The 19,641-nt window shown below is 33.9% G+C and overlaps 1 protein-coding gene and 1 long non-coding RNA gene across 6 annotated transcripts in view; one reads left to right on the top strand and one right to left on the bottom strand.

The window, feature by feature from the left end:
• The window catches only part of EYS (eyes shut homolog), a 797,842-nt gene that overhangs the window by 452,714 nt on the left and 325,487 nt on the right, over positions 1-19,641 (top strand). For all 5 annotated transcript variants that reach the window (XM_064412283.1, XM_064412282.1, XM_064412281.1 and 2 more), the window contains 3 exons: positions 6,633-6,757; positions 10,315-10,439; positions 13,714-13,966. In XM_064412283.1, the coding sequence (XP_064268353.1) occupies positions 6,633-6,757; positions 10,315-10,439; positions 13,714-13,966 (503 nt within the window). The remainder of the gene's footprint in view (positions 1-6,632; positions 6,758-10,314; positions 10,440-13,713; positions 13,967-19,641) is intronic.
• LOC135296221 (uncharacterized) overlaps positions 1-19,641 on the bottom strand; it is a 62,619-nt gene that overhangs the window by 6,459 nt on the left and 36,519 nt on the right. The gene's annotated exons all lie outside the window — the stretch shown is intronic.

Below are 19,641 nucleotides of genomic sequence, written 5' to 3'. Positions count from 1 at the left end.
AAGAGGTCACACACATGTGCACACAGAAGTCAATGTTCTTTTTTTCTCCTCAGTTTTTCAGACTCCAAGATCAGAAGAGCACATATTTATTTATTTATGTATTTATTTAATATCATACACATTGATTGGGTTGTCTGCTGCTTCATCAGCAGTATCCACAGTCTTCAGACTAGATGGACGACCATGCAGCAGATAATCTGCTTTCATGTGATACCTTCCTTTTTTCAATGTTTCTTTGGGAATTCCTGCATCTGAGTGTGGTATGATAAAAGCCCAAAATCTGTAGCCAGGAAAACCTGCATGGGACAGTGACTACCAAGGTAAGCTCATTATGTGACCTGTCCAGCACCCATGATTTTGTGTTTGTTGAAGGCCATGGTAAAGCTCACTATGAAAGGTGTTTAAAATGTGTGATGCAAAGTTTGGAATAGTGGAACATTTTAAAAAAAGGTTTCTCAGTTGAAGTGATTTGCCTGTAAAAGTTAATTCTAAAGCAATGAAGAGCTTGGCCTTTATTAGATGATTATAAAAACTTCCTCTCTGACTATTCTATCAGCTTCACAGTAACATGCCCATAGCTATTAACCTCACTTTTAATGAAACAAATAAAGTAAAACTTTCAGTAACTTGAACAGATGAAACAAGAATGCTATAACAGATTCTACTGTCAATAGACTTTTATATGACCAAGTTCAATGTTATAGTAGTCAACTGTATTATTGTGAGAAATAGAAGGAAAAAACAACCCCAAATCATTCCTGAAAATTATATTTTATAATTCTGCCTTAAGGTTTTTGTTTAGTTTTTCAGGTTTTACAGAATATGCCTTAAGTACAGATCAATTCATGAGGAAATTCATGTTATATTAGTGTTTTCTGAGATAGGTTCCTTACCAAGGTTCTGGCAAGCCCTCAAGAGGACTTGTCTTAATTGCCATAAACAGAACTAATTCTTGAGTCAGGAAAAGAAATTGAGAATTTCACTACTTATGTAGAAATCATTTGAAACACAGAACCTTATAGTGGTTTAAACTTGGCAAGCTACCAGATGCCACCCAGCTACTCTTTCACTCCTCAGTAAGATGGGGAGAGAAAATAAGATGGAGAAACTCAGAGGTCTAAATAAACACAGGGAACTACTGGCTAAAAGTCTTGACTTGGGGAAATTGAATTTGTTGCCAATTTCAAATAGAATAAGATGGTCAGAAGAAAAAAAATGACAAAAATAAACCATTTTTCTTCCACAATTCCATCATTTTTTTTCCACAGGCTTAAGTTCACTCCCTTTTCCCAACTCCTGTACTACTTCTTTCCCCAGGTGGTTTAGGGATAATGAGGAATGGGTTGTTGTGGTCATTCATTATGTAACCTGATGACAGTACTTCACATATACATGTGAATATACTTGTGTATTGAGCTAATATAGATAGGCAGATGTGTAAGATAAGAAAAAACCCACACATTAGAGCAGCTAAGTTTGAAAGAAATAAAAAGATCTGAACATTCAGAACTTTATGAACATCACATTGTAACTTTGAAATGAGACATTTCATTTTCCAAATGAATGTTGATAGGGCCAGGATTTTGGTTTGTTCATGTATATCTTGAGAGAAAAATTCAGTTAAATAAAATGATGTTTGGTTTTTTATATTTTGTCTGTGAGCAATCCCACTTAAAAGGGCAAAAATGATGCATTGGCTTCCGGTAAATTGAAATTTACTATCCAAAAGGTTAGCTGTTAGAGAGCAAAGTATGATAAAGACTGAATTTTTTATTTATCACTCTAGAAAAATTCCCCCCTGCCAAAAATTTAAAGCTTTAAGAAATCATTTTTTAATGGTAGGTATATTTAAAATTAATTATTTTTTCTTTAAAATTAAAATTAAAAAGGTTCTGCAGAAGTTTGTAGTGCTAATACTTCTCATGAAGGTCATGCCTCAGTAGTGCTAAGGTTCATCTATTTCACAGGAAATGTCTCTAATAATTCTGAAGCTGGTTAAATTATCTGGTTTTCCTTGCTCTTCCTTTTTTCCTTTCTAAGGTGGCACATGAGTATCAATTAAATGAATTATAAGGTCCATGTTTGATTGATTTTTCACTTTTTTAATTTAGACAGTAAAACTTTCTATCACATTTGAAGTTAAGAATTATGATTGTGATAATAGAGGCATGATTCCACTGGAAGTTAAAAAGGAAAAAGTTACCTTGCAAATGTCAAGGCTCCTTGTGATCCAAGATGATTAAAACTAAACTGTTTGCTATATGAATCTCAAGGTGCTGCTATATCTCAGCATCCATGACATTTAGCCAGTGACTTTTCATAGCTTGTTAATAATGTATAGCAATCCCAGTGTAAATTTGCAGTGACAGATCTGGCCTGTTACAGTAGAGCAGTTAACTAGACTTATTTTGGACAGAAAATGCAGATTTGGAAAAAAATCATGACAAATGTCAAAAGAGATTGCACATTTACAAGACAATTTTAGCTAGGGCATTTGCTCAGGAGATATGCTTTTCACACTCATCTATTATTCTGCCCAATATCCTAATTATCTAACCTGGAGGTATTAGCAAAACATTAACAAAGTCATCAAGGTTAACTCTCATGAAGAAAAACTGACGTCCCCAAAAAATACCATAGTGTGGACTCATCCACAAAATTCATTGATTTTACCAGGTTGACTGAGTCACATAAGCAGGTAAAGGTTACTGCATAAACATTCTCCTCTAAGTACAATTGCTGTTAATCATTGCTCCAGATAAACCTAATAAACTTCTGTGCTGTAGAAACCATGTTTTTTCTGAACCTCATATCTCACTGATACACAAATTATTCATAAGCTGTAAAAGGTCACAAGGCAGATGAAGAATAAGAGGGAGAGAGAAGGAAAAGGGTACAGGAAAAAAAATGGACTCAAATGATGAGATACAAAACAGACTCAAAGAGCAGTGGGTTACAAGAGAATATAAATCAGTGTTGTAGAGAAAAATGCAGCTGACGTTTGGATTCTTGTAGATTTTCTCTGAGGCTGAAAGTTTACTAACAAAGAAAAAAAAATTACTTTGACCATAGCAAGAATTTTCATAGATCAAAATCCTTCATTTAATTCCCTCTTTCAGTCTCTGTTCAGCTATTGCTTTGGCATATGCTCAAATTAAGATAATTACTCCTGATAATGATTGATGTAAAGGCACAACACAAAAGGGATTATATTTGCACCACAGTATGTCAGCATCTTCTATGAGATAAAAAAATCTGTGGGGAATGACAGAAAAGAGAAATATCTTTGTCAACATCCCTAAAACTGGTCATAAATAAATTGTGAATGCATTATTCTTACAGCAAATGACCACTACTTTATGCTGCCTTTCAGTACAAAAGTATTGATCTTATGTTGATCCTTCTGTAAGTTTAAAAGCTCAGACTTCCCAGTGCACTAGCTTACTTTGTTAGATAAGCCCTAGGAGTTATTTGCTGATAAACCTAGAAATGCATTTACTTATAAAGACATACATTGTTTTCTATTAGATGGTAATCGACATACAAGATTTGCAATGATCATACCTTCATATGAAAGCTATCTAATAGCCTCTGTTTTTCATTTACAGAATGTTCATATCCCAAACAACACATAGAAATGTTGCAAAGTGTTTCAGTTATTTTTACTTCTATTTATAGCAACAAGAAACATATTCCATACCTACTTAAACTTTCTAATATCAGTTGGTTTTAGATTCTACTGTTTCTGTCCCTTCTAATGTTCTAGAAGGAATGACAGAAGGGAAGTAAGAATGTGGAGAGGCAGAACAAAAATACTTTTTTATTTTTTTTTAAAGGAATAGATATGAAGGAAGGGAAGGTGGGAGTGCACAAAAGCTGAATATTATTGAAGCGCTTGTCAAATCCTAAGAAAAGTTAACTATATTAAAACTCTTAATAAAGTGTAAAGTTTTTTGCAATTTTAGGAAATTTGTGAAAGCTGCTGATACTAAGCTGTTGCTTCATAGTTGCTTCATAGTTGCTCAGAATAATTTAGTTAAGAACATGGCTGTGTTTGCAGCAATGAAACTTTTTTTATATTGCATCATGCTTTTTCAACAGAAACAAATTGAATACTGTAATATTCAATTTTTTCAGTTTTTACAAAAAAAAATAACACAACATTTTGTTAAATGTTTCCAATATTCTAAAGTATTTTATAAGTTGAATGAATGTCTGACATTGGAAAAAGGGCACCTTGTACATATTGATATATGTAAGACTTGATATACTGGATATCTAGGTGCTTTCATGGGTTTTAGCCTTCCATCTAAATTTCAATTTGAAAGCAAAGTCCTATTTGTAAAACTTTTTCATTTCTGGTGGTGCCACAATCACTTTACATGGTATTATAAATTTAATAAATATTTGGAAATCTTGCAGTACAAAATATGTTATTTTCCCAAACATTTATATGTATACACACACATATATATAAATATATATATATTTTTCTACCTCAGTGTCTATAGAGTTAGGCCCATGGTTATATAGTTTATACCTCTGAAGTTTCAAGGCTTTGTAGAGCCTTGAGTCTCTGAAGTCTCAAGCTTTTCTGAGTAGGAAATTACACAGAGTTCATCCAGGCTGTAACCTGCAATATCTAGCTGATTCCATACTATTGATTCTCCATGGAAGTTATAGCAACCTGCTCCACTAATAATTTTTGCTCCAAATAGTTATGGCCACAGGAGCTCAGTTAACTGTTCTAGTCTTTACTGGTGTCTACTCCTCAGCAAGTATATACACCACATATCAAAATGTGCCCAACTGAGGCAGCCAACAAGAGAGTTCTTAACAAGATCTTTTTTCAATATTTGACTTTTACAGAATAAAATATCAACCTCAAATATGTTAGATACACATAGGTAGTTGTTATCTTCAGATGTTTTACACAATTGTACATTTTTTCCCAATTTATTCTGCAAATTCTTTTTTATTGTTAAGATAAAGTACGCATAATTGCACCAAAGCATGAAGTTAAATTGAATTTAAACTGGCATAGTATTGCCTGTGTCTAGTTGTCTTTTTCCCCTAATAGAATATTCTTTCTGTCCTTTTCATGTCTGGAAAAATTTGCTCCCTTCAATCTGGTTTTTTTTTTTGTATTTTAATTTTTTTTCTTTAATATGCTCTGTAGACAGTGTGAAGACAAAGGTATATGAAGAAAACGAAGATTTCAGTGAGCCGAATCATCCTCTGCATTCCTTATCCCATCGAGCATAGGATTGGGTGGGATAGCTAGGGTGATTAATGCTGGGTATGTGAAGTTGTGTTCTAACTTCTGGGCTTTGACATTTACAAATAGGATCAAAGGACGAAACTGTATCTTCTCAGTGAATTTTTTTCAATGTTTTTCAACCAAAAAGCAGATGGGCTTATGGCGCACTCATTAAGGTGTATTTTCCATCCTTTTTCTCTCATATATTATGACTAGATATTTGAAAAGTAGTAGTGCACACTTCAGTTCGTTTATTTTCCAAGCAGTGTGCCATAGCTGTCATCTGTAGTTGATGTAGACTTTGACAAATCTGTTCTGTTGTTATTTTCTTGGTAGATTGCAAATTTCCATTACCCAGAGTTTATTCCATAAGAAGTGAAAAAACCATAATCTAATAGTCACAGAAAAAGTAGACCAAAGTACAATTCCTGATACACAGTTGAATAACCGCTCAGGAGGTGTCACATACATGTGTTTCATTGTCCATCCTCCTCTTTTGCTTCATAATGTGGAAAGCTAAGGTAGGAACTGCAGGTGCCTCATTCTAATTATACCTGTTGAGTTCACTCAGTGTAGCACCTTGAGGAATAGGTGACATGGGTACTTGGATTTACTCAAAGGTACTTGGGTAATGCACTCATCTCCCTCTTAAGTGAGGCATAAACCTTTATCCTTTTCAGTAGACTCAAGACAACATAGAAGGTGTGCCCCACCCAGTTACTAAAAGGACTCTTTGAAAACATTGTCTCATGTGAAATATATCCATGTATCCAACACATCTGTAAATTTTATTAATTTAACTTCATTAAAGGTCTTGTAAGTCTTGTAAGCTATATGTTGAAATCATATGGAACTACTTTGATATAATTATCACATAGAATTAACAACCACAAAAATACAGAAGAGTTTTTTTTTTAAGAAAACTAATATTTTATAACTACAATAATAATTAAAGCTTGGGCCCTGAAGATTAACTTTTATGCTGTAGTTTATATTTGATAGTACATATTTGTCAGCAAGCAGTTTTTCAAACACAGGCTGCAGTTACTTAGATAAATTATTTTAGTAGACAATCTCCCAAGAGTACATAAAGAAAGGTTTGTATTCACCTTGATAGAACCGGTACACTCTAATTGAGACTGTTATGTTTGATTTTAGTCCAGATGTGAAATGTTTGGATGGGTTTTGCCATCATAAATCAGCATATATCAAAACATGAAGCTTGGAAGTGTTCCAGTAAAATACCGTGAAACAGAAAGTAATATATGATGTCTTGTTAATGCACATATTTTAGACACATTGTTTCCACACAAGGTCTATTTTATATGATGTTTATGCATAGTTTGACACTTTGAAATGTTGTTTTCTTCAGGTGTCTTGCTGGATTTTCTGGACAATTTTGTGAAATAGAAGTTAATGAGTGTAATTCATCACCTTGTCTACATGGCTCAACCTGTACTGATCATATCAATGGATACACTTGTAAATGTCAACAAGGTAACTGCCATATGACAGAGCAATCTTAAACAATGATAGTTTTGAATTATCAGTGTTACTAGTGAGAAAATTAGTAAACCACATCAACCTCTTTTGTTATATATGAGCTATAAGGTACAAAATGCTATCTCTTTGGCAAGCTGAAATCTAAAAAGAATTAGCTACTCCAGTAAGCATAGGAGAAAGGCTTCAAAGTAAAGCCAGCTCACTGAGGGAGTCTGAAGTGTTATCTAGAGCCAGGTTTATTGTTTATGATCTTTGCTAATGTAATTTACTGACCAAGCCATCAAAAAGTCAATGTTTAACAGCAAAATAACTTTACTACCCATAGAATGAGATTGATTGAGAAGAAATTCTGAAGACTTTAATTAACATTTTGATTATTATCCTTAGTGTTGGTGTTGTAAGGCATACCTATGCTTATTCTGCTGGCAGGGGTTAAAATAAATTTTTTTTAAACATTAAAAATAGAGTGAAAAAAGGCACTTGCTTAAAAAGTGTTTCCTAACTCTGACAGAGACTAACTAAAACAGATCTAGTGGCTTATGAAAACATAAGAGATTTAGTATTTATTCAAAAGCAAAGGTCAAAATCAGCCTGCATTGTCATGCAATCACAAATTTAATCTGTTCAGGACTGCTTAAAATCTCCTGTCATGTCTACTAACAAAAATAATTTTCTCAACATAAGTAAGATTTCTAATCCATATACATAAGTAGCATTCTGCTCCATAAATTACTCTTAAATTAAGAAATATATGAGTACCTGTCTCCTGAAACTTTAATTTTTCAGTTTAAATTTATTTAATATTTTACTCACTTCTGCTGCTGAATGATTTCTGTGATATTACTGACACAAGGTTTCTTACTGGCAATTTTAGAGATAATTTAGGTATCTGGATGATAAATAGTCTGTTAACCCATAATATTTCCATATATCCGATCTAGTTACTTTGTGTCAAAATATGTTCACATTATTGGTTTCAATTTACAAGCAAAAACATGTTAGCAAACTCTCCTGAAGTTAAATACCATACAATTCTCTAGAGTCTTTCCACTCATTCTTGCTCTGCATTTATAAGAAAGCACATAGCAAACTGCATATGAATATCTTTTGCATTTTTTTTCATTCTGAGTTTGTCTTAATGCAGCTTACAAAACTATATAAAAAAGATCTTCAAAAAATTATGGAAGATACTGAAGCAAATGCATGTGTAAAATGATAGTCAGTTTGGCAGTCATTTTGATAGTCAATTTATTAGTTTGTTTAATTGATAATAAAGAATGATTTTCTAACTTGTAAGACTTAAATTTAAGTATCTTTGGCTTACTAAAGGCTAATTATGTGTAGGACTATGTTGATTACAGCCTAATATTTTTAGCAACTTTTTTTAATGTCAGAGAGATACTTGATAATTCAGAAAAAACACTACAGTTCTGATGTATGAACCAATGAGTGAAATTTTTTTGGACTTTTTCATACAGAATTCATTATAATAAAGATCTTTCTGATCTTAAAAAATTTGAGTCATGACCTAACTTCAGTACTACATATCCACCTGGTACTGCATATGACCATATCCCCCTCCACCAATATTAATGACTTAAAAACTTAAAGATGTATTTTTCAGTCATTAAAATGTTTCACACAGAATACATTGCCAAGTCCATTTTTTTCCTTATTTTTAAAGCTTATTAAAATAAGACATCAAAGATATTTTAATATAGGCATTTAAAAATTGCTCACCAGCCAAGAACTGTGACTGCTGTCTCTGTACAACATAGAAACTTTTAGTATAAGTAGGAGAAAGTCCTCTGGGGCTTTGGAACTCACCCCTACAGCTAACATGTTTTAAATACTCCCAACCCAAGCATGGCTGACTTTCTTTTATATTCCTTTTAATACCATGTGTTAGTAGGGGTGAAAGATCTGTAAATCACTTTTCCATTAGGTAAAAACACAGAAGAAAAAACACATGCATTAAGTATATACATAATTTTTACATATCTTGAGGGTTTTTTTTTTTAATAATACGGTATTTTCCAATGTTCTTTGAGTCTCTAAAACAGCTGAAGATATGAGAATGTTACAGCTCTGAAAAGGGATGAATTTGGAGAGGCAGGGGAACCTTTGAGAGGAGAAACTTTTTTCAAAGTTGCACATCTGAAGTAAGGGATTAGAAGAAAAAAAATCATCCAGAGAGAGAAAGTAGAAATACCTAGGGGGAAAAAAATTGGCATTTTTTGCAGTCTCTGACTGTTCACATATAATAGATTTTATATTTCTCTTCTTAGCTTCACCTATAGAAATATGGAGCTGGGATTGAGGATTTTTTGGGCTATAAAGGCAACAATGGGAAACAACTGGGCAGGTAGTCTAATATACCTCTCAACAGATTCCCTGTTGTAATTTAATGAAATGGAAAAAGGATGGTACCAAGACTAAAATAGGAACAAGGCAGATGATTGCAGCTTTCCAAAAACCTCCAGAGAACAAAGTGAAGCATGTGGTGACAGCATGTGATACCAGGAAAGGGAATGGATTTAGCTCTGACAAATGCATTTTGTAATGGATCATGAATTTTGTCAGCTATTGTCCCAGTAGCAGGCGCCATACCCTTAGAATAATAGATGCATGTTCAGGTTCTGTGCCTGCAGCTTCAGGCTGTTCAGGTGCAGAAGCAGCATGGAGATGTAAACTGTGTTCTAACAGCACCTCAGACAGCTCAAAAGCAACAACAGCAGCTGTTGGAATTAATAGTAGGCTCATGGTTAAGTCTTTAACTGGGCAGGCTGCTCTTCTACCAGGGCAGCTGAAGCAAGACTGAAACGTGGCAGGTGAATCCATTTGATGCATAGTCTGAGGCAAAGTCTGAGCAGTGGCAACGAGATTTTTAGCAGCCAAGAACTGCTAGGGGACTTGTGGAGCCATTGGGTTTGCTTTGTTAGTTTGTTTAGAAATAGTGAAATGGAGAAAAAACAAATCTCTACTGGGTGGTGGGAATATCATGGCAGAAAGTCTGGTGCTCTTCATTAACTAGCCATATTTTACAGAGTTCTGGGTTTGTGTTTACCAAGCAAATGGACTGATTCCATTTCAGCTTAGCCTACAGGGAGCAAATTCGAGACAGACTTAAATTACGTGATCTAAAACACAGTTTCAAGATGAGAATTTAGCCTCTAATGTATGGTGTACTTACTTGTAAAGGAGATTTTAGTTAGAAATGTACATTAATAAAATTTCCAGTAATCTGACTAATGAACTGTGAGAAGACAGAGTCTCATAGTGTTCAAACACAAAGTATTTGCTCAGAAAATGTCCTCTTCATTGATCTGGTACAGTAATCTCAGAGTTTCTCTTTTAAACTTTTTTCTGTTATTTTTTTCAACTCTGAGAAACCAAAGCCCAAAAAACCCATAATTCACCCCATAATATATATCTCCATATATGTGAGAATGGATGATAGTTACCCATACCTTTGTTCCACTGACCCTCAGTAAATGGATGTAGATTTTAATAAGTCTTGCTTTGGGATTTGCTTTGCTTTTTTCTGACAGGATGGGAAGGCCTCCATTGTGAGTTGGATGTTGATGAGTGCATGTCCAACCCCTGCATACATGGTATCTGTGTTCAGAAGGAGCCCAGCTTTGGTTATTCCTGTTTTTGCAAGCCAGGATTTGTGGTGAGATGCTGAAACTCTTTATCTTTCCTTTTACCTGGCTGTTCAAAATTGCACAGAAAATACTTTTTATTTTTAAGCTTGCTCAGAATTGTTATTATACTTCTTGAACTAAATGGAATCACAGAAGTGACATATGCTTTGTTCAAGGAATTCACCAGGAATTTCTCCCTGTTCCAGTGACTCTTTGTCTACAATTTTGTAAAGTCTTTATTTTACCATAAGGGCTTGGTAGGTAAAAATGGATCTTAAAAATGCAAACAATATGACTAAATTTACTGACAAACTATCCTGGGAAGGAAAAACTATCCAATAAAAATTAATACCATTTTTGAAAGGTGGATTTTAGAGAGTAGTATGGGTAACATTGATACTTCCCACAGAGAACTGCTGCCTTTTTGTGTTCTAAAGCAGACTGGCTTTCAAAACAATGTCAAGTAGTGATGAAGGATACATCACTTGAAGGCCACAGTCTTTTCATATGGGAAACAGTTTGATCCTTATGTTACAATAATCTCATTTTTTCCTGAAATATTCATGCTTATCTTACATGAACAATTGTAATGGAGAAGATCAGATTCACAACTTTTTTCCCATTTATGTCTCACCAAAAAAAAACCCAAAAAAACTTCTGAATACCAAATAAAACACCAGAGAGAAAGATTAAAATCTGTTTAGAGAAATTTTTTTTCAATTAGTACAGAATTTATTGGTACAAGTCAGTGTTGTGTGACACTGTAGAGACCAGAAGAACAAATAAACCCAGAAATGGGTTAGAAGGAGAATACATTAATTGTTATTCAAACTACTCTTCTGAATGTTACCCTGGCCCAGGGAGTCTTTGATTTACTTATTGCCAAAAGTTGGAATGGTATATCTGGTGAGTTACCAGATGCTAACTCTGCTTGTTTTCTTCCTGCTTTCTTCCCAAAGTATTCATTAATAGCTCACTGATGATGGAGCTAGATAGATATTTGACCCATGGGGGCAGTTTTTCTACTAGTTCATGGCTTGAGTATTAATTGTACATTATGTTGCAGAAAAAGCAAGCCCTTGCAGAAGGAAAATAACAAGCCTTTGAAGCACCTGAAATTTAAGATGCATCATCTTTGCTTTTTATTTCATTATTCATTTTTCCATCTTCAGTCCCTCCAATTCCACTGTGCTTTGGGAAGAAATATAAAAGTAAGAAAACACGGTGGGGGAACCACCATAGAAACATTTTTAACATACCTATCTTCAGTGTCAAGGATAAGAAGTTGTGGTCTAAACACCTCAAGAGGTATATTTGTTAGGTCCCAATGGGTTCTGGTTCCTAAGGTGTGGAGTGGAAACAGCAAAACTCACAGAGAAATAGGTATTCAAAGGACTCCAGCTACAGTGTGTATGTAAATCTTCTGTAGTCTATGTCTGTACTGCTATCCAAAGTATGGATCATAAAGCATAGATTGTGAAATCTCTCATAAATTTTCAGAAGAAAAGCATAGTCAGTGGTATATGAAATAAGTGTTTACTTTTTAAGTGGAACCATCTACAGACATATACCTACTTTTAAATACAAATCTGCACAAGCTAAATTATTCCATCCCCCTGCATGGAAACTGTTAAAGCATTAACAGGCACTTTCAGTGCTATCAAATTTATCTATGGCTACTTAATGTACCCTTCATGCACACTGGAGGTTATCCACATCTGCTTTGTTTCTATGAGTCATAAAATCGTAATCAAATGCTCTTTGCCATTAAATGTAGCAGTCATAAAAATGTACTAATCTGTCACAGGAAAGTCAAAATGAAACATAAGTTTTATAGGATTAAGAATGATTATGAGCTTGCTCAAACTGATCATTTGTTCTATGTGTGGAATTAGAAAAGAGCAAGAAGGAAATGCATGGAAACTGACGTATTAATTGCCCTGTTTTTCCTTTGTGCTTTGGAATACTGACACAGTGAGTGATTTTATAAGACGCCATGAATTTACCAGATAGCTTGTCTGCTTGCTGAAAGAAATTAAGAAGTTGATTGAAACAACGTGAATGTATCAAAATTACTCAAACCCCACCAATTTAAACTCTTCTGTTTTAAACCCCAAATAATTTAAACTACTTGTAAAAAAAGTAATTTCAGTTTTCATGTCTACATTTTTCCCCTCTCTCTCTCTTGTCCTTCCTATTGTTTCTTAATATCATAAATTAATATAATAGAGTTGACAGAGATCTCATAAAATGTAAGTTATCCCAAGTTCTGTGTGAATAGTTAGCCAGGTAGACATGAAAGACTATCTAAGCATTTGTCTGCAGGAAAGTGTGTAATGAACACATGCTTCTTGAGCTCTACAGAAGGTTTGGATTTTTTTACATATGCTCCAGTTGCAGGAGAAGATTCAGTCAGAAATTATGCCATGATGATATGTTGTTAGAGATGTATGTCTTCAGGGATGAAATGTTTGTATTTTAAATAGTTATCCAAATATGTAGTATCCTTCTAGGATAGCTGTTAGCTGTCTCTCTTCATGCAGCCTATTAGTTCATTGCAACAGAAGTGAAAATAAAATGAACTCAGGTCTGACTTCAGAATATATTTATTTCACACTTCAAGAATGCATTTAATTCACATAATTATTCCTTGCCTTTTTACAGACCACTGAATATAATCATTTTTAGTTTATTACTAGGGAGGATATTTCAGACTTCCCATGAATTGTTACTCTTGATAAAAAAATAGGAAATGAATGCTTGGTCCAATTTGAGACTGCCACTATATTTTTTTCTTTTCTAAGCACTATCTGTCAATGCAAGGTATTAAAAGGCAGCTGTGTGCAGATTTGGTAACAACAGACAACAAACAATGGGCTGCAGTGTGCAAAAGGAAAGAACATTAGCTTGCAAGTCAGACCAAGCCATAGATTTTTAGACAGCTAAGTCCTTTGTAAAAAGTCTTTTTTATACCTACATTCTATCTGAAGATCATTATTTTAACCAGGTTTTATTAGTGGTAACAATATTGTCTTTGATACTTTGCAATTACAAATCTGTAGAGAAATTATTTTTCGTGATAATCAGAGTCAAAATGTCACTCAGTTAAAATTTAAATATCCAACTATACTATTAAATTATTTAAGGAATATTTTTCACATAATATTTCCTTTTGAAAATGTAAACAGTTTATTATAAACAAAAAATATTTTAGAATCAAAAGAAAGCAGTAGTTTTAACTAACATCACTATGAAATGTAAATTGCCTTCATAAATGTCTTTTATTTGAAAACTCTCTTTCAGGGACGAAGCTGTGAGATTAATTACAATGATTGTCTTATATACTCCTGCTCCACTGGGTTTCTTTGTGTTGATGGAATAAACAATATCACCTGTTTACCTACTATGCCCCAAAGCAAGAAAATTCTCAGTGAAGTGGCTGAAGTGTTTCCTGCTGAAATTTCAGACAATGACCTTCCATCCATGTTGGCTGTGTCTATGGAACTTTGGTCTAAACAGGTCTCTCCTGATTTACATGCAGGAGAAGTATCCCAAGGTGAGTAGAAAGAGCTTCTGAACAATGCATATATCAAACTTCTTTCCTTGTAAATACTTCTAAAATAGTAAGAATATTGGAAACATATTAATTTTAATAATATTTTTTAAATGTCATGTATTGCCTTTTAATTTTATTGTATTTACTCCAACATTCTTTCTTAATTGCATTTATATGTAACTGCAAAATTACTCTTATCTCTCAAATGAATTTTTCTCACCATCTTTCACGTCCAATGACGAAAACTCCACTTTCTTTTAGTTGGGTTTTCAGTTTTCCAGAGTGTACAATTTCATATGCCTCATATTGTGTTCAGTAATCTCTGATTCTAATGCCAATCTTCCCTTCTTCCTTGGCTAGTCAGCAGGAGAGAAAGATAATTTGCCTTACTCCATGGGGACTTTGATTCTTTTTTTCCTAATTCACATGTTTTCTGAGTGCTTCTTTTTCTGTGCACCTATATGTTTCTAGACTAAATATATATTGGACAAACCTCTCAAAGTCTCTTCCATTCTAATTGTTTGTAGTGATGTTTTTGGGATACCAAAATTTGCTTATCCTGTTATTTTAAAAACATTTACAAAATGTCAAAAGTAACAGAAGTGCAATATTTCATTGTGAAGATTGTACCTTCATTGTGGCCTCTTCATTTTCTTAAAAATAGTATTACACAGGTAGCATGTATCAAGTATTCTCTTTACAGATAGTTTCAGAATTTTTTTGCTTATATACCTCTTCAAAGTGATTATTTGTATAAAAAATAAGCCGAGTCCTGTCTTGTTGTTTTGGTGGGGGTTTTTTGTTTTGTTTTGGTTTTTGGGTCTTTTTTTTGCTTGTTTTGTTTTGTTTTCTTTTGGTTTTGGTTTTGGTTTTTTATGTTGTTTTTGTTTGGGGTTTTATTGGTTTTTATTTGTTTGAGTTTTATTGGCTTTTATTTGTTTGAGTTTTATTGGTTTTTATTTGTTTGAGTTTTTTATTTGGGTAATTGAGTCTTAGAGGATGCTAAGTTTTGGTATACAGAATTCTCTTAGGATTCACTGATTGAGTGATTGATTGACCGAACTGCTTGTTCTGCCTTTTCCTTCACAAGAATCATATACTCATCTTCCATTTTTTGGTTGATATTGTCTGACTATTTTCCTTCAAAGATCATCTCTTTATAATCATCATTTTTATCATTCATATTCTTTAAAGAGACAAATATAAACTTGACAAAATGATTAGCTAATGTTAAACTGCTGACAACAGACAAAATTCAACTAGTACTGGAGAAAAACTGCATAACATAATTATTCCTTGCCATGATCCAGTTCCATGATCCAGACATGGAGATCTGTCATTCATTAAATCAGAATATTACTTTCTGAAATATTCAGCTGAATACTGTATCTCAAGAACTACTTTTCATCAACATAGTTAGCAGTAGTTAACTGTGTTCAAAGCATCTATTTGTAAAAGTGAGACTCAAGATATTTTTAAGTGCTCTTATGTATATCTTCTTCCTGCAAAGTCTTCAGGTAGAAAGTTCCTGATGGATACTGAAAAGTTGTCATTGTTTGAATTCCTAATTATGAGATATCCTACTTGGTTTTATTGGCACAAGTCACATCTGTGCAAACAGAAATTTGTAAAATTTTAATGACAAACCATTTATTTTTACATACCTGATATCATGCTTCAAGTTCAGCCTTATACATATAGTATACATATATTAGCTATACTGTACTGAAACAAATGACTGCTGTGCCTGATAAAGAACTCATGAGTACACCCTGTTACCTGGACTGCACAGCACATCTGCACTGCAGTAGGTTCTGGCCTTTATCAGCTGGTGTTCTCTTGAGTTCCTCATTTCTATTCAGAGAACTTTTTGAGGTGGTGGGGTGTTATTATACAAAGATAAAAGTGTCTGTCGAAGTTTCCAGGTGCTTGGAAGAGATTTATTGTCACCCGGCAGCCGCTGATATGGCAGCTGCTGCCGTACCTGACACAGATGGCCATTCCTCACCTTCTGCCACACAGGCTACTCGAGCAGTAGAGAAGCAGGTTGGAGACTGCTACAATGCTGACAGGAGATCAGCAACTGAAGTGTCACCTCACTACAACAATCTTTTCAGGATTTCAGGTGTTCCTTTCATCATACTTATGTATAAACCCAGGAGGTAATTCTACCTCTTGAGTATGTAGTTATAATATTACAGTATAAGTTATAATATATGAGTATATAGTATATAAGCATAATCAACATTTTTAATGTAACATAGGTACAGAGAAAAGTGTATATCTCTTGAGATAAATTATTTTTGTATGTAGTACAATTAACTTGACATTTCTCGTTTCACAATGAGACAAATGATGGCTGCATTTTTTAAAAGCAGTGCTACTTTTAGAACATTGCAACATTTCAGAAATAAATTCAGGGAATTGAAAGGACACGGGAAAACCAAAGAATTCTGGAATTAAGTATTATGGAATATTGATTCTTTGGTCTACATTTTTATACTATAATTTTATAAATCAGAATGAATACCCATAAAGCCAAGGAGAGACTTTTTTGCTTTTCATTCTTTGCTTGAGGGCTTGTGTTGGAAAAAATGACTTTATATCATTGATTTAAAGCACTTAGGGGAGAAAAGTATTTCTAGACAAGGAAAGATATGTATAAAGGCACCAAAAGACAAATAAACCATTTTTATGGGGTATAGAATACATTTATTTTCTTGTGAATGCATGTCTAAATAGATTCTGTTCTCAGTATGCATACATAAATATACAGATCAAATTCATACTGCCAGAACTGCCTCCTGATACTGTGACTATAGTCAAGAGGTCAAGCTGTCTGAGCATACCACTATGGATTTCCAACTGATCATGATTTGACCTAAAAGGAATTTTATTTGATGTTGTTGTTGTTGTTGTTGTTTTGGGGAGTTTTGTTAGTTTGATTGGGTTTTTTGGGGGAGAAAATAGAAAAGGAACAACAATGCATCCTCAAAACTAATAGCTGCCCTTACATTGATGCATAAGCAAATCTATGTCTTTTTTATTGGAAAAAATAAGACTATTAGAAAGTTAAGTGAGAAATGCTTTTGGATGAGTAAGATCTTGAATACACAATCCATAGTAGAAGAAATGTATAACTAGAAGCTGTTAAACCTGTTGTACTGGTCTATAATTACAGATTTAGTGTATTTATTAATAATCTTTATTACTAAAACTTGAGAAAAAATACTGATGACCCACCCAGAAAATTTGCAGTCTCTGAAAAATTGCTACTACGTACTTTTCATATATTTTAGAATAGCTATTCTCATCTGACAATCAGTAGATACATTACAGCAAGTTCTAAGATTCCTTCGAGTAGCAGTGATCTCTAGAAAAGGACTATGACAGATGAGATATATCTGGCAGGAAAATATATTTTTTGATCTGGTCTCCAGGTGTGCTTTTCCACTCCCATGACATTGCTTGTGGCAAATAATGTTTTGTAAATACATTTATTCTTAGGAAAAAAAAAAAAATTTTATAGAAATGTTTTCACGTGACCAGAGGGGATGACTTAAGTTCTTAATCACATGTCTGCTAGCACTCTGTGAAATTATGTATGACTTTTTCAGTTTCCCATGATCTGCTAGCAAGTAATTCCCCAGTAAGCAACAATTGATAAAAATTGAATACAGGAAAGCTTTTTCTTTTCTTTTCTTTTCTTTTCTTTTCTTTTCTTTTCTTTTCTTTTCTTTTCTTTTCTTTTCTTTTCTTTTCTTTTCTTTTCTTTTCTTTTCTTTTCTTTTCTTTTCTTTTCTTTTCTTTTCTTTTCTTTTCTTTTCTTTTCTTTTCTTTTCTTTTCTTTTTTTCCCTCTCCTCTCCTCTCCTCTCCTCTCCTCTCCTCTCCTCTCCTCTCCTCTCCTCTCCTCTCCTCTCCTCTCCTCTCCTCTCCTCTCCTCTCCTCTCCTCTCCTCTCCTCTCCTCTCCTCTCCTCTCCTCTCCTCTCCTCTCCTCTCCTCTCCTCTCCTCTCCTCTCCTCTCCTCTCCTCTCCTCTCCTCTCCCCTCCCCTCCCCTCCCCTCCCCTCCCCTCCCCTCCCCTGGAACTTTCCTTTCCTGGAACTTTCCTGGAACTTTCCTTCTCTTTCTTCCTTTCCTTTCTTCCTTTCTGTTATGGCAGTCAAGCATTGAAACAAGTTGTCCAGGGAGATTGCAGTTTCCATTCTTGGAGATCTTTAGAATTGAACAGGACAAGGTCCTGAGAAACCTGTTGTAGCTGACCCTAACTGTGAACAGGTGAGGTTAAATTGGATAAACTTCAGAAGTCCCTTTAAACCTCAGTTATTCTGGGATTCTGTGGTACCATGTAATGGTTAGGACAGAATCGACATTTTGTCAATTGCCTTTCAGACATTGTTTATAAAGACTCTTAGAATTTACTTCTATGCAAGTATCTACTTAGTCACCAAGAGTGGAATTCATCTTACCTATCCAATCCATTCATTAATCTGTGTAAACTATAACACTGTAATAAATGAAGAAAAATTGCACCATCTGCTTTAGATATCTGTTCTGGGATAGGATGCAAACTTTTCTCCTTTCCTTAATATACACTATTCTGCTTCTTTGTAGCAGAAAGGTTTTGGTTTTGGCAAAGGAATTGAATATTGCTTTGAATGTTCTGGTTTTGTAATGTATGTGGATCGTAGAGTTCACAAAGACATTTGAAAGACAAAACCTGGCAGAACCAGATATGAATGTTACCACATCTGCTACACCACAGCAGCTAACTGGATTTACTTCCATTAATTATGGAGAAAAATATACATTAAACAAATGCTTTACTGAAGTGGATTTTCATCCCTCTATTGAGTCACCTACTTTCACTGCCTGTGTTCAATATTTCATTATTTCCTTTAAGATTGCCTAAAATATGAAATATGTTCTGAACATATTATTAATAGTCAAATTGGTACATTTCTACAAAGCTCTTCCTGTTCAGTATTATTTTGTTTAAAATCTTGCTCTGCAAAAAATTCTGCTTTTGATTACATTACTGGTTAAACACCTTTAGCATAAAGAAAATTTCAGGGTTTTGGATTTTACTCAATGCTTTTCTTTATAACGTAGTGCTTTTTCAGCTTTCTCCTTAATCAAGTTCTCTTCAATTACAGCAGGGTACACTTGCTTTCTGAAAAATGTTGAAACTACATGATGCCTTTGCCTCCTAATCTATCTTTATCATATTGAATTGTTTATGTTATATTCACTGGATTTGTCATCAGTCTCATTGTTCCTCTAAACTTTGTCTTTCATCAGTTCGGCCAGACATATTGCTGTTCATTCCGTTGTAATTTCCCTGTTCTCAGTATCTGTAATCATATGCTGGTTTTAAATACATGTTGTTATATCTGCCACATCAAGATGGTAATTAATTTTGACATAGTGAAGTTACTATGTATGTAGGTTAGCATGGAATTTCATGCAAAGTGAGCGCTTTGAACACTTTTTTGCACTTATTTGTAATTGTTATCCACTTATCCATTATTTGCACTTGTTATCCACTTATCCATTATTTGCACTTTATTTGTAATTGTTAGAAGCTCAAACTTGGTAACTTTCCAGACCTCTTTCACAAGCAGTCATTTTCCCCAGAGTTCTGATAAAGAAGACCTTGAAGAATAATCACAAG

Source organism: Passer domesticus, chromosome 3 (assembly GCF_036417665.1).
Source record: "Passer domesticus isolate bPasDom1 chromosome 3, bPasDom1.hap1, whole genome shotgun sequence".
Classification (NCBI taxonomy): Eukaryota; Metazoa; Chordata; class Aves; order Passeriformes; family Passeridae; genus Passer; species Passer domesticus.
This window is presented reverse-complemented; position numbering and strand designations above follow the sequence as displayed.